At 37.7% G+C, this 26137-nt stretch overlaps 1 protein-coding gene across 1 annotated transcript in view; it reads right to left on the reverse strand.

Moving 5' to 3' along the window:
- The window catches only part of LOC115622644, a 36553-nt gene that overhangs the window by 8820 nt on the left and 1596 nt on the right, over positions 1–26137 (reverse strand). The window contains exon 3 of the mRNA XM_030516690.1: positions 4395–4580. Coding sequence (XP_030372550.1) covers positions 4395–4524 — 130 coding nt within the window. The 5' untranslated portion in view covers positions 4525–4580. The remainder of the gene's footprint in view (positions 1–4394; positions 4581–26137) is intronic.

Here is a 26137-nt window from a genome sequence, read left to right on the forward strand (position 1 = left end):
ACAAAAATTGTGGCTTATATTCAGTTTCTTATTTTATTCTTTGCAATTCGCCAACTATTATAAGGATCCCATATAATTCTTAAACAGAAACAAAGGTCTAGACAACGAGGATCCATTATTTTTTAATTAGACTCGTTTGTAGCAGTCACAAAACTCGGATTTATTTTATTTCGGGTATGATAAATACGAATGTGCATTGAATATTTCACAATTTGTTTGGCATTATGCCGGCAGGGGAATACTATAAATCGTAGCTCAAATATTGTCTGTTTTTAAACTGCATTCATTGCAAATCGTTATGAGCAGGCTTTGGGGCATTCAACAGCAAACTGCCAATAAACAACAATTAGTGAGAAATGATAATGCAAGCAAAAACGAGGCCAGAATTTGCAACAAGGACCATAGGCAATGGCAGTGCCGGCAGCCACAGACAGATAATTGGGAGCAGAAATTGGCAGCAAAGCATTTGGCCAAATGCTCATTGCGACTTATGGCAATGCGTCTGTGTGCGTGTGCGTGTGTGTCTGTGTTATGTGTGTCTATTTGTAATTAGTGTGCGCTTTATGCACAAAGCAAATGCTGGAAATACCAAAAGGCAACACAGCACAACACAAAGCCATTAGCTATAGAGCCATCCAGCCATGAAGTCTGCCAAGTGCAATGCAAGAAAATATCCTTCAATGGCTTTTTGGCTTAAGCATGAAAGTGTATGCATAATGTGTGCGTGTGTGTGTCTCTGTGTAGGGTGTTTGCATATGAAAATCCAAAAACAGTTGTTGTTTTCGTTTGTGTTAAACAGCAGGCATATTATTCGACATGTGCGTGTGGTTGGTTAGTTGCTCGATTTGCCAGCACGATACAAACTTTGCCTAGGGTTTTATTTTTTGGTTATCTATAGTGTTTTTGTTGTTGGACACTGTGTGCAAATACCCACATATTTGCAACTAGGCCAGCACCAAAAACTGTCGATAAAGGGCTAAAATGCATGCAACTAGCAATTGTACGAGGGGCACTCGTAAGCATAACAAGCCAAAATTATATAGCAAAGTCAATCTATAGAACATGTTGAAAGTTACTTGAATTATGTGGTACGTAGCTTTAAGGAATAACATCCAGAATAACACAAAAACAATAACATTTTATACAATTATATTTGAATTAGTTAATAAATAACGCACATGAAAACCTTTGATGTCGTAGCAGTGTTGAGGATTTGAAATAATAATATACAGGGGTGTCACAGAAAACTCCGGTGGTTTCGGCTACAGTTGATTTTGAAGAATCCCAAAAAATATGTCGGCGCCACAGAACTTCGAATTTCTTTTCTCCCCTCCAAACCAGCTGTCAGCAACAGCTGACTGTCGACGCTCACATTTGCCTGACTAATTCTGTAAAAATCCTTTAACGCACTCAGCAGTAGTGATGATTTTTTTCCGAGGTGACAAGGGCGTACACGCTTTTACCAAAGGGGGAAAGGGGTCAAAAAATTAAAATTTTAATTAAATAATGCACGATGCATTTAAAAAATTATTTATACATATCCAACTCAGTTTCATTTTAAGGCGAAAAGTTTGTCTAATAATAAACGTGTGGTCGACTTTATATGGCAAATTTTTTTGCCTGCCTACGCCCTTGCGAGGTGAGAAAAAACATTTATTGCGTTTCGGTGGTAGATTGATCTCACAATTAAATATTCATTCCAAAGCCATAGATTGAAGTAGATGATTGGGTCGATCAATAATTGAATAGCCTATGTAATGAAATATTACTAGGACTAGTTATGTATATTTGTAATAAGTTTAAGTTTTTAAACTTACAACAAAGCACCAATTGGGTGTATTAAAAAATCAAATAGAAATTGTAGGCTACTTTTGCATTACGCATACCTACAAATCAAGTAAGAAAACTCAATTATATTTTTCGCACAGTTTCTGTAGTGAATCAACAACTTCCCTTGTATGGAAGAACTTTACAGCTACAGACAAGAAGTACAGTTTGCTCAACTCACAGGCTGCAATGAAAACTTGCACTTTACGTAATGTTTTTAGAGTGTTACAAAGAATTTGTCACCGTGGCGATACCAACAACACCAGGGAAAATGCAGCTAAAGTTTTCTACTGCGTGTGGCAGCTTAAAGTTGCTTTCAAGTGACAGGCGGACCTAGTGGTTTAGTTTCAGCCACCGTTGGGGGCCTACTGACAAGACCGTGTGGCTCAGCGCTCATAAATAATGCAAAACTTAAAGGGAAACCTCTCTTAGCCCCAGGGGAGCAGGCGCTTAACCCTATTAAGATGTTACATCCACGCGCAGCATTTTAGCCAGTTTTGCCCATAATTTGCCCGAGGCACAATGCCTTTAACTGCTGTTAGCGTCAGCCGACCTGCTCATTAAAAACTTAAAGGCTGTCATCAGTGCGCATAACCAACGCGTATGACGACGTCATGGCATGTAAGCCTTGCAGACAGCTACCGCCACCGCATATAATATGGAAAAACTGAACACTGAACACTGTAGGTATGGGTCTGTGTGTTCGTGTGCGGGACATTATACGTATGTGCGAGTGTGCGGACTTGCCGCAGAGCTTAATTATAGTAGTTCTTGGCGTTATGAGGAGGCGTCTCTCTGAAAGACGTTTCGGGGCCTCCACATGTGACAATGGGCGATTCAGTTGCATCAACGACAAACGACAACGGCTAATTAGGCATCATATGACGAGGAACGCCAAAGCAAAGGGACAAGCGGCTGTAAAGAAGTAGAACTGTTCATAAGGGATGTACTTAGTTGCTGAATACGCCATTTGAGTTAAGACCTTTGAGAGAATCTTGAAAAAGGCATTTCTAATGGTGTGACTGTTGTACTTGATGGAAAACTGAACCCACTCTCGTAGTAAAAACCTTTGAGCTTAGCTCCAGCATCTTAGCATGTGCAGCCATGCCTTAATATTCGCTATCATGCTTATAATTGGAGATAGAATTGAAAGATTCTTAGTTCGTTTTTAGCGCTGCCATTCATCGAAAAACTGGTCACGACGATAAGTAATTTATGTTTTTATACCCTGTACCCGTAGGGTAAAAAGGGTATATTAGGTCTGTGCAAAACATGTAACATGCAGAAGGAAGAATCTCCGACCCCATAAAGTATATATATTCTGAATCAGAATGACGAGAGAAATCGATCTAGACATGTCCGTCCGTCTGTCCGTCCGTCCGTCTGGATGAACGCAAGGATCTCAGAAACTATAAAAGCTAGAATAACCAAAGTTGGCATCCAGATTCTCCTAGGTCCGAGAAAGGACGAGTTTATTTATTTTTTTAATTCTCGCCAGTACAACCCCCCCCCCAAACTGCAGCAACAAGTTTGATCTTCTTCTTCCTCTTTTTGCTGCTGCTTTGGGCGCATATAGCTCTGTGACGGAAGTTTACCTGGGTACAGGGTATTACACTGTCGGGTTGGTTGACTGTAGCGTTCTCTCTTGTTTTAATTTTCCTTTTTTGTGGAGAGTACAGGCTTTTTTACTGTCGGGCTTGCTCGACTGTAGCGTTCTCTCTTGTTTTAAATTGTAATTATATCGCTAAATATGATGGTTTTGTTAAAAATGCGCTATACTGTCGATAAAGAATTGAAGGAACTTTCAAACATTTTTGGCACCACCACGGATATGATCTTATTATTGCTTTTAAAAATACTCAACAATCACACTCCCGGAACTATAGAATTTTCAAAATTATATAGTTCATTGATTTGAAGTGCTAAATTCAGAGTACTTGGTGAAACAATAATTTTGAGAGGCATGTTGAAGTACACAAAGAAATAAATAACGGATAGGCTGCATTTAATCTAATTAAATCTAATCCAATCTAATTCTCTGATTAAAAACCTTTAATAAATGTACATACTCTTATTCTTCTTCTATTTCAATTGGAGGATTATTTTTTTTTTCTACCAATTTTTTATACGTGTATAGTCAGTTAACTGGTAGTGGCCCGTTAGTCATCTCATATTCTTGAGCTCATTTAATACTTATACAATAAGTATCTCAATGAAGTACAAGTACTTGAGCATTGAGAGGCTACATTTGACTACACATCAAAGGAATTTCAACTGTTCTGTCTTGGTATTTCCTTTTTTGGTATCCGCTTGACCTTTCAGCTTTGTCTGCTATTTCAAAGCACATTCAATTCAAGTTGCCGTTGGTTCGTTTTGGAGCCATTGTGCCTCTTTGATTGCTGTTATTGTGAGCTTCTTATTGTAAGGTTTTGCCGCTAACCCTCCAAATATTTTTACCGTAACAAATACCTACAAGTATAATGACTGGCCAGTGTCAGCGCAAACGTTACCCCCAACCTTAGCCCTTATCGACGCCTTTACAGCGTTGCTGCTAAAGTTTCACTTACCTTTGTCATTGGGATTAAATTCAGCCTCGAGCTCTGCTTTGGTTGGCTCTGCAGATGACGAGGCTGCCTCGGCGGCGGCAGCAACGGCGCTGCCATTGTTGGCTGTAGTTTTGGTTTCCGATTTTTTCATGGTCTCTCTCACTTTGTGGCCTCGGTAGACGGCTTGGATTTTTGTTGCGGCTTTTGCTGCAATTAAAAGTGGGAACATGAAAGGATTAATAGAGTGTTTCAAAGACTCGCCAGCGCACTTCTTTAAAGATTTTACTAAAATCCTATAACTTCAGTTTCTGTATTTCCATTTCACCCTTCTAACAGAAATCTCATATACGAACACAGCCTACAGCATTGACGTTGAAGTGCAGTTTTATAATGGATTTTTGTTGCGTTGATTGTTTGCTGATTTGTTCAAGGCTTGCCCCGCAAGTTTGACCTTTAAGTGCCCAACTTTTTGAAGCAATTAACTTCAATTGCAAGTTAAACTAAATGTCTGCACACTTACACACCCAAACACACACATATACAATCCTACATATATGGAATAATCGATATTTAATTGAATTCTAAGAATTTTCATTTGAGCGTTTTAGGAAAACTGTCGAAAAAGTGAGAACTTTGCTAATAAACTTGAGTGAAACCTTAGACGTGGGGCAAAAGGCAAAAGAGGGTGCATGCATGAAGGAAGCTGAGTAAGTTGGAATAAAAAGAGAAAATGTAGAAGTGAGTCAACGATGCTATTCGTTGGCCTATGTTTCAATGTTGGTTGTCTGCCTGCCTGGTCAGCATTAATTTTTTATGGCATTTTTCACGCTTGCCCACACACTGACACCGAAACTGGCCTTGAATAAGTAATAATAAATTGACACGTGAGGCGGCTGGTTACACCCCAAACACTATCAATAAAAGCACAACCATGTGCCAGCTCGACTCGCTGGCGATACAGAAGCGCGCATTCAGTTTGCGGCTTGAAAAATGGCGTCCGATATGCCGAGCAAGGCTATTTTTGTAGAGCGCGCTGTGGCAGTTGCGGCCGACGGCAGTGGCAGGTGGTAAGTGGCAAGTGATTGTGGCAGCTGCCTGCTGTGGCAAGGTAGCCATAGTTGGTGTGAAAGTCTGAAGTGCATAACATTTCACTTTTAATAGCTACCTGGTGCTTTAAATGCTTTCTCTTTCATTTTCTGGGGCCGACACACATTACTTAGAGTTGAATGTGGCAGCTACTCGTATGTTGGCTTTCATTGAAGTTGCCAAAAATTCAACTGTTAAAACATCTGTATTCCAGCGGTCGCATTGTTCTGTTCACTCATTCAGTGGACGCTTAAGTGCCAATATTGCACATTTTAAAATTTAGAGAGGTGAAGATTAATTTGCTATACAATATTAATCTGATAAAATGATTGCGAAGAATGAGTTAAAAATTAGGTTAGAGTGGATTCAAAGAGCAGAAAAATTGTCCCTATTAGAGCTGCTGAGAACAAACCCATTCTGAGGGAGATCACTGATAAACCACTTTGATGGGAATGCAGCAAAAGGTTGCTGGGAAATATTGCTGGTGCTATGAAACAGGAAGCTAAACTATAGTCATTACTCCTAAAAAGAAATGAACTACATACATGTTCTAAAGTTCGGATATTTATGACCTTATTTAGTGATTATAAATTTCTATTTATTTAAAGTACATGCTTGTAGTTGAGTGGATACTTCAGAGAAGTATATTTAATCAACACTTTAAAGTTGTTTTATTGGGATTCCTTTAATCGGGATGAGCAATGCGCGGAGTCGTCGCCCAATCAACAAAACTCTACTTGGAAATTATTTGTATACTCTAGCTGATATCCAATTTCTTTATTCGAGATATCTAACCCATTCCAAATTTGTTTTTCTAACGACTTTGTGAAAGCATAGATAAAACATTCAACATATTTGAATTTTTTCTTTAAATGTGAATTGAATTCATGTACCTAATGGATTTATCCAACTTAGCAATTTGCATAGCGCCAAATGTTGCCATAGCTGGGGCGTTGAATAGAAATCGAATTGTTAGACACTTTATACACGCCTGCAAATACATTTAAATGAATGCAACTGAATCGACTCATACATATTTCACAATTAAGCCAATAGTTTTTTACTGCATATTTTAATTGGAGTATCCAATTTTATCATTTTATCTCAGGCTTGCTAAAATTGGGAAAGCTTGAAACATTCGAAAAAAATATTGTATATTGCTCGTTCATTCGATGGTAGAGCTCTTGAGTTAAACTCGATTGACATTGATTAAGCCACATTTTTATGGCCGCTGGATATATGAAAGTTTATGTGTTTCGCACGCGATTGCAGTGAAATTTAAATTTTCATGGTTTATTACCTGCCAACTCAACACTATGTTCTACACACTCTTCCGCTGCTGATGCCGCATTTCACATAAGTTTAAGCGCATGATCTCATAAAATTCGAAGATGCACGCATATGTGTGGGAAAGTTATGAAATAAAATTTTCATGTGCCTCATTTAACCAAACAGTTACACAACGAATCGCGACTGACGCCGTACTCAGGCAACCAATAAAATTAATACGCCACATACACATACTTAGTACAGATACGGGCATTAGAATACCTAATACTGTCTTTTGTTGCCTTAGTTGTTATTGCTCCGACACGCTAGGGCATAAAGCTCTACACCAAATGTCAAACGCAACAACAAAGGACATTGAGAACGTCTGGAAAACGCACGCAATGGTCCTGTTCAAGGTGTAGGCGTACCACACAACGTATGTGCAATTTTTGCAGGGCTTAAGCACATTAAATGACTTGCGGTCCATTTCCGGTGCCATTCTCATAAACTTGGCTCATACTTAATTAATTCATAATATGCCATTTCCGCGTGGCGCAATTTTGCACGCAACGTTAAAATCATTTCCGCTTCCTTCAGAGCCACTGTTAAGGACAAGAGCACAAAATGAGCAGCGGACGGTGTTAAAAAAAATCGGATTAAATTCCTCAGGTGCTGTTGTTTTTGTTTCTGGCAAAAGTTTGGTTAGTGCTTTACTAATATTTTGTTATTGTTTTTCCCAGCTTATTATGGTTCGCAAATGACAGTAAATGGCAAGAATACTCAGCAGGAAGGCATGCACGAAGTGGGAGAAGGACAAGCAAATGCACAAGCAAAGTTATTTACGTAATTAAAATTCATTAGCTGATGTCTTCTCGTGGTACAGAAGTGGCCACTTCGTTGTTGTTTTTGCTCTATTTGTAACTGTTTTTGATGCCAGCACTGACTGACGTTGTTTCTTTTCATTGCCGGCACTTCTGCAAGAAAATGAATTGAGTTGTGAGCAGAGCTGGGTGCGTGAGAAAACGCGAAGTTATTAAATTAAATTCACATTTTTGTGGAAGATTACATTTCAGCTCATTTCATCAGTAGACCAAATTTATTATGGGAGTTAGGGCAATGTACAAGTAGAAGCAGAATTTAGCTGAAACTTAGCTAAATAATTAGAATTTAAGTGAATACAGATGGCAAGTTTGAGTGAAACGAAAATAGTTAAGATAAATAAACGGATGTTAAAACAAAGAGATGCAGAAACGAATGGCAAATTCTTTGAGCGGAAATATAATCGATGATGAAATCTAAACAAAATTTGAGTTAGGCATTGGATAAAGAGATGCAGAAACGAATGGCAAATTCTTTGAGCGGAAATATAATCGATGATGAAATCTAAACAAAATTTGAGTTAAGCCTTGGAAATGTAAATTAGCTTTTAATTTGCAGTTCTTGACTATTGTTTCGATTACGTAAACACTACATAGTACAAAATTAATGAAGAAGTCGAAGGATAGTGGTTTGTTGTTCTATAGAATTAAATGTTTAGCTTCGAATAAAATTGAAAATAAAAGACTCATTGAATTGCTAATTTAAGTTTTTAGAAACTCATAAAAATCATTTAATCAGTAATAACATGGTGTTTACAGTTTTTCCTTCGATACCACATTTTTATATCTCTTCAGGACTTTGCACTCACGATTACAATATTTGCGGACCCACCTCTAGATGGGCTGCAGGCTAAGGATTTAAGAGCTGCCTGTATGTAGAATTTTGCATTAGTTATGCACTCAAGTGGTACTTATGCAATTCAAGTTGGATTGGTAGATATATGAAAGCAACTTGGGTTTTTTGGCTTCAGCATTAGCATAATAAATCTCTAAGAAAACTGTTAGTTTTCCAAATATTGTAAGCACTTTAATGGTAATACATTTATTATTTCCAGAACACATACAATGCTTCAAAGAATTGCGCAATTTTATTCAGGAAAATCTTTAATTGATTAACGTTTAAGTGAGTCGGTTTGCCCTTCTGCCGAGCTTCTTTCCTCGTTATAGTTCGTCTTTGTTTCATTTATCAATGCCACATTAGTTCTGTGAGTCCGTTGCAGCTCAAAGCAAATTGGATACAATTTATTATTTTAATTAAATTGTAGGTTGTCAGCTTGCACAGTTGGGCGCTGCATTTTTGCTTTGAAATTACCTGGGCTAAAACCTGTTCACCCAGCTAGCTGCAGTTGTGTTTGCCCGTGTTTGTAACAGAAGGGCCAAGCTAGTGGGAATAACGGTGAAGGCTGCTAGGCAACAATACCGGGGAATATTAAAACGAATGAGTTATGGATGAGGCGAGACAAGAGGGCCAGAGAAGGGCCTTTACCTTGGGTAATGCAACGTCTTCGTGTGCTGGCAAGAACTTGGCCGTAAGCCATTAGCTCAGACATTAAATGACAGCTTTAAAGCAATAGGCACTAAGCAGAGCAATTACTAGTAGTAAGGGTCTGAGCAATAGAATAAGCTGCATATTTTTATTATTTTTCCTATAACATCCGTTATGTTGTGGCAAATTCGCTGTAATCGCTAATGAGTGGGAATAATGGGTGACACGTAACAAACTATAATTAAAATAAATTAAATATATAAATGTAGAATGCCAAAAAATCTAGTATGCATCTGCATTGATAAGATTAAATAAACAGCGTCCTGTGGTGTGCATTAAAATGCTGACAATTTATTCCAAACATGCACGCGTTTTATAACGAACCGTACTAACGATTTATAATTGGCTCCCTGGCTGACTTCTCACCCAAAAACTAACCACAAATACTACTGTGCATGGCAGTCAAACATATTTATTTCTTTCCTTTATTTTCTCGCTTATAATGAAGCTCTGTTGGTGGTCGCCACCGAGAATTGATTTCGCCTGCATTCAGAGGTAAAATAAATAAACAACTATAAATCAAATGTGGCAACAGCTTTTCCGAATGCTAATCTCCGAAACTATGCAATAAATAAAGTTGAATGGAGATTGTGAAAGTCGGATGTACGCAAACAAATGAATGGCAAAATTGGTCGCCGCATTCAAAATGTGGCACAGAAAAAATCTCTCAGAGAAATATGGCTTTATATGTATATTGGACATGTTGACAGCAAAAATATTGAAGTCTAAGTAGCTTAAAAAACCGTACATCAATACTAACGAGCCAATTTTCACTCACATACAAGTATGTCTGTACGCTCATATATGCATTTATAAAGCTTTCTGAATGCCACTGATGCGTCCGTATGGCTCCAAGAAATACTTGTATGTACACATTTGTTCAAATACTCAAATGGCAAATAGGTGGAGAAGTTTTCAGAAAATACAAATTTGTGTCTCTATGTGTATATTCAAAAGAAAAACTTCGACACATGTTATTGGTAGGTTTGAATAGAAATCGATTTTAAGTGATATTCTCCATTAATAAAATATAGCCTATAATATTATATACCAATATATGTATATACCAATTAAGGTAAATTCGTATATTTGAAAAATATTGAGTAGTTTTATTATTTGCAACGATTGACAGTGGTTTCGAACTGATAGTTTGCAGATCGGCATCGGTATACCAACACACTCTTTGTCTTCCCAGTTCGTCTGCAATAACATTTCTCTGTGGCTTGGGACCCAAATGAGGTAAAAATTTATAATATTAGGAACTAAATTTCACTAAGATGCTTATGTATTCCCTTTTTTTTAATGAATTTAGTTGCTCTTACAATTATAGGTGGGAGTTCTCTAAAAAGCTATACAGATATCTTGTTCGTTGATTTGTAAAAGTTTTCTTGTTCTTGTAGTTTCTTATAAAGTGAAGGCCAAATATCACACTAAATAAATAAATTTACTGTGCGAAGCACAACTTTATGTTAATTCATCACTTGTAGCCACAATGAAACATTCCCCGCTCAGTAAATAACAGGGAAACAATTAATGCAATTTATGCCAAGTAATTTGTTTAAGCTGGCGCATTTAATTAACCAGTGAGGCCCCACGAAATGATATGCAAAAAATATTTCTCATTGTTGCAAAAAACAAAATAAACAAAAAAGCTAAAGTCGGGTGTCCCGACTTTGAAATACTCTATACATATGTTTGCAATAATTATAGAAAATAAAAAAAAAAATTAAGAAAATTAAAAAAAAAAATTTATCGATTTTACCTTTCTCGGTATTCGAACTTACGTAAATGGTGTATAATTTCACATTTACATAGCAATTGCGTCTGTGTGAGTGTATGAATGCCTATGCGCATCTATTCGTGTCTGTGTAAACATGTTAGCAGTCAACCAAACAGCAACATCAACAACAGACGCGGGCAGCTCTTGGGCAGCGCTTGAGCAGCGCTGCAGCAGCAAATATATTTATGGCTATAACTTCTTGTTAAATCGGTCTATCATAGTGAAACTTGGCATACGGACACATAATAAATAACTGGGGGTATTTGCATTTTAGTTCGAAATTTCAAGAATTACGGGAGTTTGCATGGGAGGGGGGGGGGGGGGGGGGTGGACGGAGGGAAATTCCAAAATATACATTTTCTGCGTATTCACATAAGGCATCTTGGACTGAAATTTGGTGTTCCTAGGTCTTATAGTCTCCGAGATATAGGCGATTATACGAATGGAAAATCGGGAAAACCCCCATAGGGGGGAAGTGGGGGAAAATCAAAAAATAAAACAAACTCGTATAGAATACACACATAAGGCATCTTAGTGCAAAATTTGGTGTCTCTATCTCTTATAGTCTCTGAGATCCAGGTGTTCATACGGACGGACAGACGGACAGACAGACAGACAAGGCTAGATCGACTCGTCTCGTCATGCTGATCAAGAATATATATACTTTGTGGGGTCCGCCACGCCTCCTTCTGCCTGTTACATTTTTCAGCTCCCTCAAACCTAATATACTCTTCTACATTTTATGTACAGAGTATAAAAACACACGCACACACAAATACGGGTGGTCCTAAATCAAATGCGTTCATAAATTATATGTTTTCGGCAGCGTTTAATGCTCAAACACTGGGCATATTAATGAGCGAGAGGTTTGCATAATTAAACACAAAGTCGAATGCACCCACAGGCATAGCTAGACAATAACATTGTGGTCGAAAAAGGCACGACCACATTATGTTAAATCACACCCACATATGTGTGGACAGGAGTTTGGAAATTTTCTGTGGTTGCCAATTTTCAAAGGGTAATTGATTTTTATTTATGGATCAAAATATTTGTTGCATGTAAATTATATAAAATTTGTATTATTTGTGTATGTGGAACATTTTATATTCCATTTCAAGGGCAGAGGAATTTAATTCAATTTCACGTAAAAAAAAAAAATAAAAAAAAAAAACTTCGTCCAGTAATGGCACTTGTAATTGGATTTCCCACCTACATGAACTGAAAATAAATATACATATACTATATGTATATTTCAGTATGTTCTATACTTGTACATTGCAGATACAATTGATTTCAATTATAAAAGTAATCAAGCGACAAATCGCATTAATCCAATGTAAGCAGCAGCGGTTCGATAGTTGGGTTGACGTGGCCAACCCTCAACATCTGTTAGCTATTGAAATACGTACTGAACTATATACTACTTGTATATATAAATACATATATCAGCATGTACTATATGTAAAGGACATGGTAAGCAGTAGGAAAAACAGTATCTTATTTAATATGCAATGCGTGTCTCAGAAATTATATATCTATAAGTAATAGATAAATTGCGTTTTAAAGAACTGGAAGTCGTCTGGGACTAACGACATGTATCTAGTGCGCCACGTGAGTCACGTGGCAAGCGAAGAATTCCATTTGTTGACAATTTGATTACGTGGCATGACGAAGTTGGCACAGGATACATGAAGCACGTATACAGGTGGCATAGAGGCCATATGGGCCATATGTCGTTGCAAATGTTTTAGTTTACACAATTCATTTTAATTGTTGCGTAAATTGCACTGGGAATGTCTATAATTTCAAAAAGGTGCATACGTTCGACGTAAAATTTATAATACTTTACTTTTCCAGTCAACCTTTTGCCCTATTATTCTTTTTTATTCTCGATTAACTGCAGTTAATCTTTCGACCATTAAATTTGTATTACCACTTCCGGTATCGGGCCACTTGGGCGTCATTATTTGATAGCTACTATATGTATGCAGACTAGTAGCTATCTCAATCTAATAAAATTGGATAATTATGGAAGCACACCTCAAGGCCTCATTAACAATTGCATAATTTGAAGATAGAGGTTGCCAAGAAGCGACCAGAAAGCACAACACGTCATACATAATTAATGACTCGCCAAAAACTCAAGGGGAATGGTGGAAAATCCACCTGGTTGAGAACAAGATGCATTCAGTGGAGGACGGGTAAATCGCTTGACCGAGTTTGTCAGCAGCAGGGACCAGAAGTAGACACTATAAAGCTATCCTCAACATGGCAAAAGTCATAAAATCAGACAGACGACCGCACCGAAATTCTTATTAAACATAATTTGAAAATAGGGCAAAACAAAAAAATTTAGTTTCTCCAAGCCCCGATTTTTTAAGAAGAATTTAAAGTAAATTGTCATTTCAGTTATTAAATTGCAATTATTACCACTAAAATGCTTGCACGAACAAAAAAAAAGAAAAAAAAAATGTAGTTGTCAAGGGAAATGCATGCATTATTCAATGAATGTGTGTCTAAGTTAAAATGCATTTCAGTCAGGAATTTTCCCCCAACTCGATTATATTTCTTTCTGTTTGATCCCCCGGTGCGAGTATGTTGTATAATTTTTAGCTTGAGTTTACAAACAATGTTGCCTGCGTAGGCTAAATTTGCGTTATTAAAATTCTACTCAAAAATGGTTCAAAAAGTAAAGGGCAACAAAATGTAAAATGACCGTAGGCCACTGTGTGCCAACGCAGCACAAAAAAAAAGTTATTTCAGTTTCAGTTTTCCCCAACTTTGTTTTTGCATCGCTTGTGCGCGTGTTTGGTCGAACTATGTGGGCACCAGCCACGCGGTGGAAAGTTTTGTGGCATTTAAAAAGGAAAAAACGGAAATGACTAAAATAATATGAAACTCGTGCCTGCTCTGTCATTATTAATAAGAAATATGCTCGAGTTACAGAGAACTGAACTGGCTGAACTCATTCTCCATTCTAGAGACAAATGAAATTGAAGCTTATTACGAGAGTATGAGCACGGCAACAATGGCAGATTATAGGTCATGAAAAGAAGCTACTAACGCAGCCATTGTTGTTCTGTAATCGAACATAAGTGTGCACGTGGACTGAGGACGAAAGACAATAAAGACCGAAGTTCAAATATATCGCAGCATGCCAAAATGCAATTTGCTCGATTTACGCAATCAACGTATGATTACAAACAGGCCAATTGGCACCGGAAATAGCCTACAATAGGAACATAATTCGAATGATTGTCAGAAGTTTTGAAACTTGACCCACCTGCCGTAATTGCTCGAAGTTGACTGGAGAAACCCCCCCAAGACATAACGACGAATTAAGTTAAGCTAAGTTTATGAACTTAAATAATAGGAAGTGCAAATCTGAGATTATATTTGAAAATACTCATGAAAACGAATCAGACTCTCTAATTTTCTCTAATTCTCGTTAATTTCTCAGGCGTAAATAAGTCACTTCATTAGTGCATAGTTTAATAAATTAAACCCTTTCCTGGAAGATTTTTAATAACAATCATTTTTTCCGCTGACAGCTTTCACATTATGGCGACCAACATACAACATCGTTAAATTGTGTATTACACAATGAGTTCAAACAAATGAAAAGTACAACAATATTAATTGCTCGCTGACATGCGAACATTTAATTTGCGCAGTGTAAGGAGTAACAACAATAACAAAATAAACAACAACATCTACTACAAAAACGACGTGTCAGGCTCACGTGGTAAGTCTTTTCATTTACGTTTTCCTTTTTGCTTTTCATTGTTTTTCCGCATTTTCCGTTAAGTTAACGTTGTTTCGTTTTTTGTTTTGTTTTTCGAAACCATTAAAAGGCGTTTCTGCGTAAGGTATTGAGTGCGGCTGCTCTTTATACGATATAATGTTCCAGTTGTTGTTATGTTTGTTATTGTTGGTGGCGCTGTAGTTGGCTTTGTTACAAGAGCACGGCATATATTTATTGTTGTAATTTATATTTCAAACTTTTTAACGTTCACCATTTTCATTTTGTTGCCTAATGGCCGCCATTTCTGGTTATGACCTGAGCTTTTATTTGTTTTTCTTTCAACTTGCCGTGAATTATTATAATTATAGTATGTAACGAAGTGTGATTATTTGTTCAAGTGTTGAATTGAAGTAAAAAGCGACAGGTTAATGTTATGATTTTGGATTTACGAAACTAATTTAATAATTTACATTAAATAAAAGGCTTTTACACAGTTTTCTGATTTGCTTGTTAATTATCGACGCATGGTTTCGATAATAAATAAAGTACATAAATTATATTTAAGAAATATAAATATTTAACAATGCTTTTTTCAAGTTCAGTGACCGAGACACAATCAAATAAGTCGCGGCAATTACAGTCTGCGTATCATTTATACCCCATACACACAATACAAACCTCTTAACGAGACCAAACACTTAATTAAGAAGAAGAAGGCTAAATTAAATTAACTCGACTTGGGAATGTCCCAAAAGAGTCATAACCCAATACCACAAGTCAACTCTGCCCGCAATCTTCCTATTGCCAAGCAAACATGCAAATGTAAACATTGCCAGCATGTAACCGAGCGGCGGTCTCAAGTGTCATTTTGTGGCGCATGTTGCAAATGAAAGAACAACAAACGCCCAAAACAAAAAACAAAACCGAAACGAACTCATCAATGAAGCAGCTCAAAAAGTACAACAACAACAGCAGCAGCAAGAGCAGACGCTAGGCAGGCATAAAGAGGACCACATCACCATTATCATCTGTGTAAGAAACAGCAGCCAGGGAGGTAAAATAGATAGAGGGTTTTCTTTTTTTGTTATCTGCACCGTTTTTTAAACGTGCCCCCAGTAGTAACTTTAGTCGCACTTTACGAGGCCACAGACTAATTCGTTTCTACGGCGCCGCAAAGTAGGCAACATAAAATGCCAGCACTAAAAAATTTCACTTGCCTGATTACAAGCCGTGGAAACTAATCTCAACAGACAGAGGAGCACACACACAAACATTCCTAAACTATACTTTACTATACTCTTGTGCTTAAGTGAAAGTCAACAGCGTAGCATTTCAAGTTGCTTCCGCACTTCAGTCATTGCCCCGCTCCGCTCTGAGGGAGCGGGCAAAGCAGCTTAGCAAATTTTGTCACTCAAAATGTTTGTGAACATGCACTCGGGCGCACAACAACTCAACTAGCTCAAATTTTGGCTAATATTTACAGAGATATACACATATACTATAGTACAGGAAAACATACAAACATACCAGACGCCACAGGGCGTATGAGCAATGCTTATATAAAATTGATGCGTATCTCTGTGTACGTTGAAAGTTTTCTGAGCATGTCTGCATTAGTGTTTGCAATTTGTTTGTAAATTGATTTCATTCGCTAGCAACAAAAAAGCGGAGAGGTGGCAATATTTCAAAGTGGAAGCTAGAAAACACTTTAGTTGTGTTTCATGTTGGCCAAATAAAATATTAAAATCAATTAAGTCCCTAAAGGCAATCGAGATTTTGAAGTTCTTATGTGATGGCTTGTTTGTTTGCCATGTAATGAGAAATGGCAAATAAAAAATAAATACAGATGCAAATTATCGTAAAACGAAGTGGAAGAGTTTCAATTGTTGTAGAAAACAAGTAAAAGCAACGAAGAAGGAAAAACAAAATGAATTTACATTTAAATGTTTATATTACTATTTTTATGTCGTATAGATAATAGGGTAAGTCTTTGTGCATTTTTATGCTAAAATATCCAATTTAAATATACTTGATAAACAACAGTAGGAAATGCTTTAAAGCGAAGCAATGAGAAGCTTGAGAAAAGTAAATACGTCCGTAAAGGTGAGCAAAGCTATAAAAGTAAGCCAAGCGAATGAAAAATAAATTGGAAAGGAAGCCAATTTAAATAGGAATGCTAGTCAGCACCACATTTGCAAAGCCACACAACTTATTTTTCAATCGTTAAGGTTAAACACAATTATTTTAAAATGACACACTTGAAGCTTTAAAGCAATACTTAAAACCAATTTAATTCGAATAAGTAAAAATATTATTTATTTATGAAATGGTATATAACTAATTCAATTCTACACTAATTTTTAATATAAAATTCAAAAGGCAATTTGTGCTACATAATAAAAATAAAGGCGGAAACAGAATAAAGCTTATTATTTTCAAATAAAATGCTGGAAATAATTCAAAAATATCTCCATTTGCATTAAATCAAAATCAGTTTAGTAGAAAATGACACGAGCAGATGAATTTTAAATGCTTAAAATAAACCAATTTAAAATTCTACATTGCATAACAGAAGGCAATATGCTGCAGGTGTTTTGTTCGAATAATAGAATTTGAAACAAAAGGGCGTTTGTATTATTGTTTGCTTTTAAAATTAGACTTATTTATTTTATGCTGACTAGCTAAGGCGGTAGTTGTCTATTTTCGAATTAAATGCCTTAAGCATTGCTTGGCAGCGCGAGCCTGCTTCCTACGCTGTATCTATTAGAAAAAGCCTTATCTCCAAATCTAGGGAGTAGACCTTTCGATTCTTGTCCGCTGACTATAGTTGTAATAAAGCTTTAATTTTTTTAAAAACGTTTTCCTACTATGTTAAAGTTGCTTAAATTTGGCGAACTTACTATGTTTTAGTGAACATTATTATGCTTATCTGCCCTAATCGTATTGTGTGTTTATTTTCATATGTCATGCTATAATTTGTCGCAATTTATTTACCCATACTCAGCAAAATTAAAACGTTAGATACGACACCCAGAAGTACTGGACGCCAGCAATTAAAGGAACAGCCTGATAGTCTAAGTCCATTGACTGTCGACTTGCTGCAAGAATCTGGCCGGAATCATGCCATAAATCAGCGCGCGCGCCTACTCACACCTACCCCACAAAAACCATAACCATAAACATAACCATGGTTCTATTGGCACGATAAGTTGTGCCGCAAAGTACTAGCTTTCATTCCTTTCTTTATTTCGTATTTGCATAAAGTGGCAGTACCAACAGACTGGTGTTTTTGTTGTTGTTATTTTCGCTAGTAATAATTTTCGGTTCAGAAAGTCAAAAAGCAAAAAATAATGATGTAAAAAGTGGGGGGAGGGGGGTGAGGGGTCAGAAAGTGCAAAATTTGTGCTTGGATTATGGACAGTGGCATGCAATGAATGTGAGCGTCAAATTTGTTGCTTCAACAATTTAATGTGCTTGGCCGAAGAGGACGCCCCAGCGAGCTAAAAATATAGAATGGGCTGTAGGGATGAATGTACGTGTTAAAGGATTATAGGATGTTTCGGCGCAGTTGGGTGCATGTGCATTTTAAACATGGCTCAGCACATGGCGCGCAAACAGGATAATAAAAACGGATTTACAGTTATGAGCACAAAACATGCCGTACAGCAAATAAATGTGAATGGCGCGAGCAGTACACAGAAGTGAGGAAGTGCTGTATTCATTCGTAGTATAACCAATATGTACAATACTTTCAAGTAGTTGGAAAATAGTTGTGCTTGCTTTTAGCTAACGACCTGCCCAGTGGGCTGATCCTGACTGGCACAATTTCCAGCTTTGCAGGTGAACAAAGACGATAATCAAAATCCAATTATAGTAAAAGCAATTTTGGGTTCTCACGATATTGCCAGCCTTGAAAATTCGCGTGCGTCAACCAAGTCCAGAACATTCGGCAATTAATGGGGAAATGGGCATATATTGGTGGGCGTGGTGGCCACGCTACACTTAATTAGGCACTCGATTTAAAGGCAGGCCAAGCAGTTAAGTTGGCTTTCAGCTAACAAAGGCGAAAGGGGCTAAAGCGGCTTTTATTGCATTCCTGCGAATATTGGCTCAAGAAGGCCGTGGCACACTCAACGATTGTAGCCTGCAATTGCATTGTCAGCACATGTGTGGGTGGTGGCTATAGGCAACAAAAGCTGGGCTCATTGTCTGGCCCAGGCTGACACATTTTATTAAGTTTATCGGGCCCGATGTAAGCACGTTTACGAGTACGTTGCCTTTATCAGCGCTCGCATCTACGTCATTGCACATTAAAATTGCAAACGATGACATAGTCATAGTCACAGTCGAGTGGGCGTGGACAAGGACAGCGCTATTGCACACACATGTGCTCATCTATATATATATATATATACAAGTATATGCTTATATATATCGAAACTGAGTTGGGGCACCATAAGCACGTAAGACTTTCAATCAGAGAGCATTGAAACGGAAATTCTGCACTACAGCACAGAAAGGGAAGGAAATATATGCTCGACTGCCTGAATGACTAACAGAGCGATTGAGTTACTGAGGGACGGGCTAAATGACAGACTGAAGAACTGACAAGCAGTCGACCAACCACCGACTTTGCTTACCAACTGAGAGTACCAATAATGCAAAAACTCAATCATGGCTTTGCTTTGACAGGCTTCGAGGCAACGGTGGCTTTTCGGCCACACAACAACAAATAGTTTATAATTTTTAAGTACTTCCTTTTCATGCAAGGTTGAATTTAAAATGATTACTTACTTATTTATAAATGATTTATTATAATAAAATATCGTTTGTGTCCTGCCTAGGAATGTGCAAGAAATATTTTAATAAAGATGTTGATTTTTTTTTTCGAGCTGTAAAAAGTATGTACCAACAAAATTGGCAATAATTCAATGCCTTGCTTCTCTCCGCATCCTTATCTCTTACAAATTTGTATTGCTTTAAATGGTTCAACTGAGACGTACTAGACAAGGCTACTCAAAAGACCATTTACAAAATTGTGTTATATAGTGTTCCTGTCTTTAGTTGTGCCTGTGTTGTTGCGATTGCCTGGAAGCTACTCATGTGACTTTGCATATTTTGAACTTTGCCAATATACTCTGTACGATAGTTGATAATGTGGTTGTTGCTGTTGTCTGCTATTTCTGTTGATACTGTCGACCCCTGTTGTGTGGCAGCTGCACTCAAAGTAGCTGCATTCAATTTTGTTATGATAATGTTCAAGGACTCAAGCTAAGAGCCTGAATGATGCGGACTGATTCAGATAAATTGCAAAATTGTTGCGTTTGACTTGACCAAGGTCTTTGACAGTTCATACAACTGAAGCATTATATGATTACTTGGGTCTGTGGGTGAATGAAAATGTGCTCTGATGTGCGATTAAAAAAGGCTAAAAGGGATAAAGGGCTTAGACAATGACTAAACTGATTTTTTGTTTTTCAAAATAAAACTTTAAGCTGTCATGTCATAGAACTGATCATAAATTGTGAAAGGCTGATCAGTTTTGCAACAAATTGTGTTACAAATCTCTTCATTTAATATACATAAAGTACAGGCACAGCAATAAAGTGAAAATCACTAACAATATAAGTCAGATCATTTTGCTTTATAATGTTGATAATTTGAACAATCTAGTTTCCGCAATCCCCAACACTTTTGTTTTATTGATTTATTTTTTAGCAAGCTATTAATATTTCGCTTAATATTTTTGTTTATAAAACAAATAAAATTTGTTAAAGTAGAATCTTTTTTAAATTTAAGCTGCTTAATAGCGTAGGCATAAATGCAATACTTTTATACGCAAACTTCCGCTTCTTCAATATTATTCAGATAAGATCCAGAAAATTATATTGATTTCTGTTTTAATTTAACAAAACATAAAAAACGCAATTAAAATCATGCTATTTTCGAACTCAGCTCAATTTGAAGCATTAAATTGCGGTCCCTATTTTAAATTGTTATAGTGATTTCAGCAAAATGATTAAACGCAATCAACTGCCAGCATGGTATTAATCTACAAAGTCATAATGAACTGTGACGTACGCATCAGCCAAGCGAGCAATCTCATTTAATTTCCGGCCAGAATGAATTAATGGAGCATAATGCCCTGAGTTGACGCCAAATTGAAACAACTGACAAGTGGGCCACTCCTCGTTCAGCCCCATTCAAGCTACCTGCCTGCCTGTCTATCTAATACAAGACCAGTTCGTCTTCCACGTAATGACCGAAAATCCGAAGCTGGAATAAATTTGATTTTCATTGACAGTGAATCAGGGCCGACAATTTGCATTCATCAGAGAAGGCTCCGTTCTGGCACCCGTAGTTGAAAATTACTATGGCGCTCCATTGTTGTATTGCCAATGAATTATGATGCTAAAAGTGCTCAGCACGTACCGTGCTCCGAGCACCGCCGAACGTTGACCGCTTGTCAACGACGTGTATAAATCTTTGGCATTTCACTCAACAGAAGCCCTACTGCCGGCTCTCTGCACTCGTATTTAGGTGCTCGTTAAAGGTAATTGTGTTGTGTGCTTGGATCGTTATTAAATATTTACGTAATTTGTAGATTTACACGATTTGCCGTTAATGTTGGTCATATTTATGGCCATGCCAGGATGTCCAACGACCTGCCTGAATAATTTATGGACTACGCCTTTGCTTTGTTTCGATATACACATGTAAATATTTGTATGTATACGTGTATGTATACGTGTGCATTGTGTTTCGACCATTTGTGTTATTTATTGGCCTTTGGTCTTTCAATATTTAATTGAATTCGGTGTCGCATCGTAGATAAATTTCTATCATTGCGTGCGCCACACCAATAGTGGCCCAATAAATGGCTGGGTATTTTAAAAGACCGCCTTGGTTTGATGCCACACTGTCCAGACAGTCTGGCCATCACGCCTAATGTTTATTAATGGACAGACAATTTGGGCCAATCAGCACGCGATAGTGTTGAAAGTTATCACAATGGAGCATGACTTACATTAGTGCATTGGAATGTATTAGGTTGGTTTTTTACTTAGAATCGACATTTTGGGAAAGTCGACCAAACCCGTCTTTATATTACTTTGTTGTTTTAAGTTGTGTTAGTAATGCAGGGATTAATTTCTCTCTTCTGATTTATCTTATAATCCTAAGCATGCTTTTTTCCATTTCTGAGCACCCCTATTTCGAATTGAAGAGCATTGCTAATGAATGAACGGCAGCTTTATTTAATTTAAACAAACCTCAGGCCCTACTTAGTCATAAAGACACAATCTAACAGATAAGTTGCTTTGTTACAGTATGGAATGAGCCCCAAGCAGCAGAAGGTCGTCCACAGCTCAAGCCTCACTCACACTTACATATATATACCTTTATATATCTATATACAAGTTTATACATAGAGCTTAAGCCAGTTGGAAGCTCGTGCAGTAACACCAGCAAGTAGGCGATGGCCATTCATAGTCAGCTACTAACTCAACGCTCTTTTCAAACGAACATATGTTTGCCATTTGCCACGCACACACACACTCACACACACACACACACACATGTACGGGCTCATGCACACACATGTAAAAGAAAATGTTGCCAATGGTGTCGACATTGGCGTCAACCTGTGTAGGTGTTGACGGCCACACGCGGCGTATGCGTAATGTGCAAATGCGATGCTGGGGAGTGGGAGGGGTGGAGCGAGTAGTAGGGAATAGAATACACACGTAACACACTCACCAGCACTAAGTTGGACTGCTCTTGGCCCCTTTCTGCTGACAATTTAACGTGCTGATTGAGTAAATGAACTGACAAACAAACGAGGAGGCAAGTGTGTTAGTAAAGAACCAAAATGGCCGCCGGCAATATAAAGTGGAGAATAACTGTTTAATCAGCTATGTGGCGTCGCGTATGTGTGCGTGTGTGTGCTGTATACACATTTATACGACTGTGTATGCATTGAGCATAAATTAAGTCAAATTTTGAAAAATGGCCAATGCTTGCAGCATGGCCCGCAGACACAAATATGTGGCCACAACTATGAGCCGCATAACAAATCGGCTACAATAGCAATAACGATGGCAGCAAGAGCCCAGCAATAACAATAACCGCTAAAACAACAACAACAACAACAATAACAGCTGTCATGCACACCATTAGCGTTTTACAATTTGCAACATGATTTGGCAGCTCTTCATGCATGACAGCCCAACAACAAATGGGCATTCTTACACTTCCTTCCTTTCCGTCCTATTCCGCATAGATGTCGCAATTCGCAGTCTTTCGTCGGTCGTCCTTCGTCCGTTTTCTGCTGACTTTTTGCTATGCTTATTGATTTTAAACAACACACTGCATTTATATCACTGTCAGCCAACCAAGCAAATATCTAATACCAAATATACACACACATTTGTTTTGGCGGACTCGCTTATTTGCCCCTCAATACACATGTATCTATGCATTTGCTATTGTACTCAATAAATATCTACTCGTATATACAAGCTGTGTGGTTGAATATATACATATACATGAAATTGAATTATAACAACCGAATGCGCAACAAAAGTCAGTCGCAAAGAGAGTGACAGTTGGAGAGGAGGGTGTTCAAAAAAGCCACGTAGCCGATTGGATGGGTTTTTGGTGTCCCATCTCCCTTCGAGTGTCCGACCTAAACGACTTGTCTGCATTCTGACATTTGTATAAACAGAGAGAGAGAAAGAGTGTACACAGAATATGAAATGCCTGAATGGCAGTATGGTGCGATGTTGATTCGCCTTTGTGTGCCTGAATGATTTCCATTGTCAAATTGATAACTTGGTGCCCTCTCCTGTGTGAGTGTATGTGTGTGTGGGTGTGTGGGTGTGTCTGTGTGGTATGACAAGTTTAAAACGTTTTTGCCTCAAAGCGCTTGGATTATAACAAATTAAAGTCGTGTACGGCGGGAGGCCAAGCACTTTGACAAGAGCTCCTAATGCCAATGGAATATTGAGCAGTCATGTGGGTGTTTGTTCAACGTTTGCAAAGATAAGAGCTTTGAGGTTGCCTTCTACGCGTACTGTGCATGGATAAAAGCGAATTTGATGGTAAACTCATGAGCTGTTGGACAGTGCCACGGAAAATAGGCTTAAATATGAAATAGGCAGAAGGCTTAGACGAAATATTGTATAAGACAGTTAATAATTACAACAATAATGGTTGATATAAAATATAATGTAATATTAAGATGAGTTTCCAGGAAACAAAGCAACTCATTGTTATTGTAAATTCTTAAAGATGCTTGAACAGCTATAATAATGCTCAGAATGTGAGTTTAATGTTAAGCATATTTCCGATATTATCCCATTATTTATCATTTAAATGACAAGTAGACAGGTATGCGCAAAAGTTATACCTTAATTCATTGGCCTTTATTCCGTTTAGCTGTTGCAGCTCTGATAAAAATCAACTAAATAATCAAAAGTTTATTTTGATACTTTTGCCTCTCTTCTTTTATGTGAATTAGCCACAGGTTTTGTTAAATTTTCTGTTTCACCGATAATTTAATCAACCCGGGTGGAATAAAAATGATTTCTTAGCTAAGGGCTTGAGAAAAATTTATGTAAAGTCGATCACTAACTGCAAGAACTTGGATATAGAAATTGGGGTCTCTCCAGAAAACTACTATCGACAGTTTCAGAAGTGTGGCATGATCCATGAATTGTCGTAATCGTTGCTTGTCGTAAAAAAGTAGCCTGCAGTAGATAACTCAGATGGAACAGGAAGTTTAAAAGCAGACCTGAAACTCAACACAACCACCGTACAGCAGATAAAGCTTCTAAATTCCGGTTGGAAACCGTAGTTGAAGTAGCACAGAGCTTTTGGGATTACGTCAATGAGCCCTTTGCAATAAAAGACCGCAATTGGATAACTGGCTACCAGCGCCAGCTATGGACGCAATGTCATCACGATATTTTGTATCAGCAGGGTGTTTTATTTGACCCCTCTTGATAGCAAAGGTGCAGATATAACCTCCATTTCATACTCCGGCATTGTTATGCATCACCTATGCTTTTACTTAAAAATTTTTATATACAACTTTGTAATGGGCCATAATTTGATTAACTATTAAAGGGCAACTAGGACCTGTAAGTTGACCTAAAATTGTTGAGCGGCAGAAGCTACTCATGCAAATTCTCTGGGTCAACACATATACACACACTCACACGCACCGCATGCCTAACAACGCTTTAACTACTCATTTAGCCGTGAGCATTAACAACTTGCAAGCCACGGGAAAAGTTACACCCACTACAACGGCCATATGTGCCAAAAACAACGACAATTTGGCTTCGTGCGCATTTTTGGCTGACCACAAGGCTTTGGATTTTGCCTTTGGCTTTGTGGTGAGCTCGGTATCGGCATCCGCATCGACATCGAACATTGGCAACGGTAACGGCAACGCCTCCCTGTGGCATGCAAAGTAGAGCAGAGCACGTGTCGACTATACTCGTAAAGCATGACAATAAACACATTTAGCTTTTCACATATATAGCAATAAAAAGCGAGCCATATTTGCAGCTCTGATGAATTTGGCCAAAGACGAAACTTTAAAGCCAAAACTTTTGCACGCGCGTGCCACTGAAAATTGCGATTGGCATGTGTCGCTTCTTTTTGGCCACAAATCCACGAACACGAATCCAAAATCCAAAACCTGTTTCCCAACAAAATGCGGGCACAAACATACACGTACGTGCTTACCAAAAGTATGCTTAAATAAATATGCTCATTTATTGTGTGCGGTTTTTGTGATATGTACTATATGTGAGCTGTAGTTGTATGTTTGCTATCAATCAGACGACGGTATATTTTCATTTTAATTTTCTGTTTGTGGAACAAAAGAAAAAATGATTTAAAACTTTACCGCTTTTTCAGTAGCATGTTCACTTGCCTCGTGACGCCCACAGGCCCCAACTTACCAGGCACCTTAGTCGACGACTCGGCAAACATTTTTTCGCTTATTTATTTTGTAAATTATGCGCTAAAAGCAACGGCACAAATGATTGATTGGCGGGTCGTTGGGGAACCCAAAAAATTATTCACAACTTTTTTCTCATTTCATTTTGTTGGCCTGCACAATTTGTGTGTTTGATGTATGTATGTATGTGTGTGTATGTTTATGTGTTTGTTCCTGTATGTAGTCATAAAAATATTTCAGCAGGAAAGCGTAATAACACAGACTGAGGGCAAACAACAAAACGTAGTAGGTCATGTGTCATTCACAGTGTTCCTGGATGGCATTGCATGCTCTCATATTTATTTGCACTTTTGTGGGCTGCAGGGCTGCCTAACGAAAACTTTACAAACATTTATAACAAAAACGTAAGCGAGCGCGCGCGCTTCCTAAATTGTATTTTTTTAATTTTTGACATATTATAAGAAAAGTTTTCACGCTTGGTATTT

The sequence above is a fragment of the Scaptodrosophila lebanonensis genome, unplaced genomic scaffold (assembly GCF_003285725.1).
Source record: "Scaptodrosophila lebanonensis strain 11010-0011.00,11010-0021.00 unplaced genomic scaffold, SlebRS2 tig00000001-arrow-pilon, whole genome shotgun sequence".
NCBI classification, from domain to species: domain Eukaryota; kingdom Metazoa; phylum Arthropoda; class Insecta; order Diptera; family Drosophilidae; genus Scaptodrosophila; species Scaptodrosophila lebanonensis.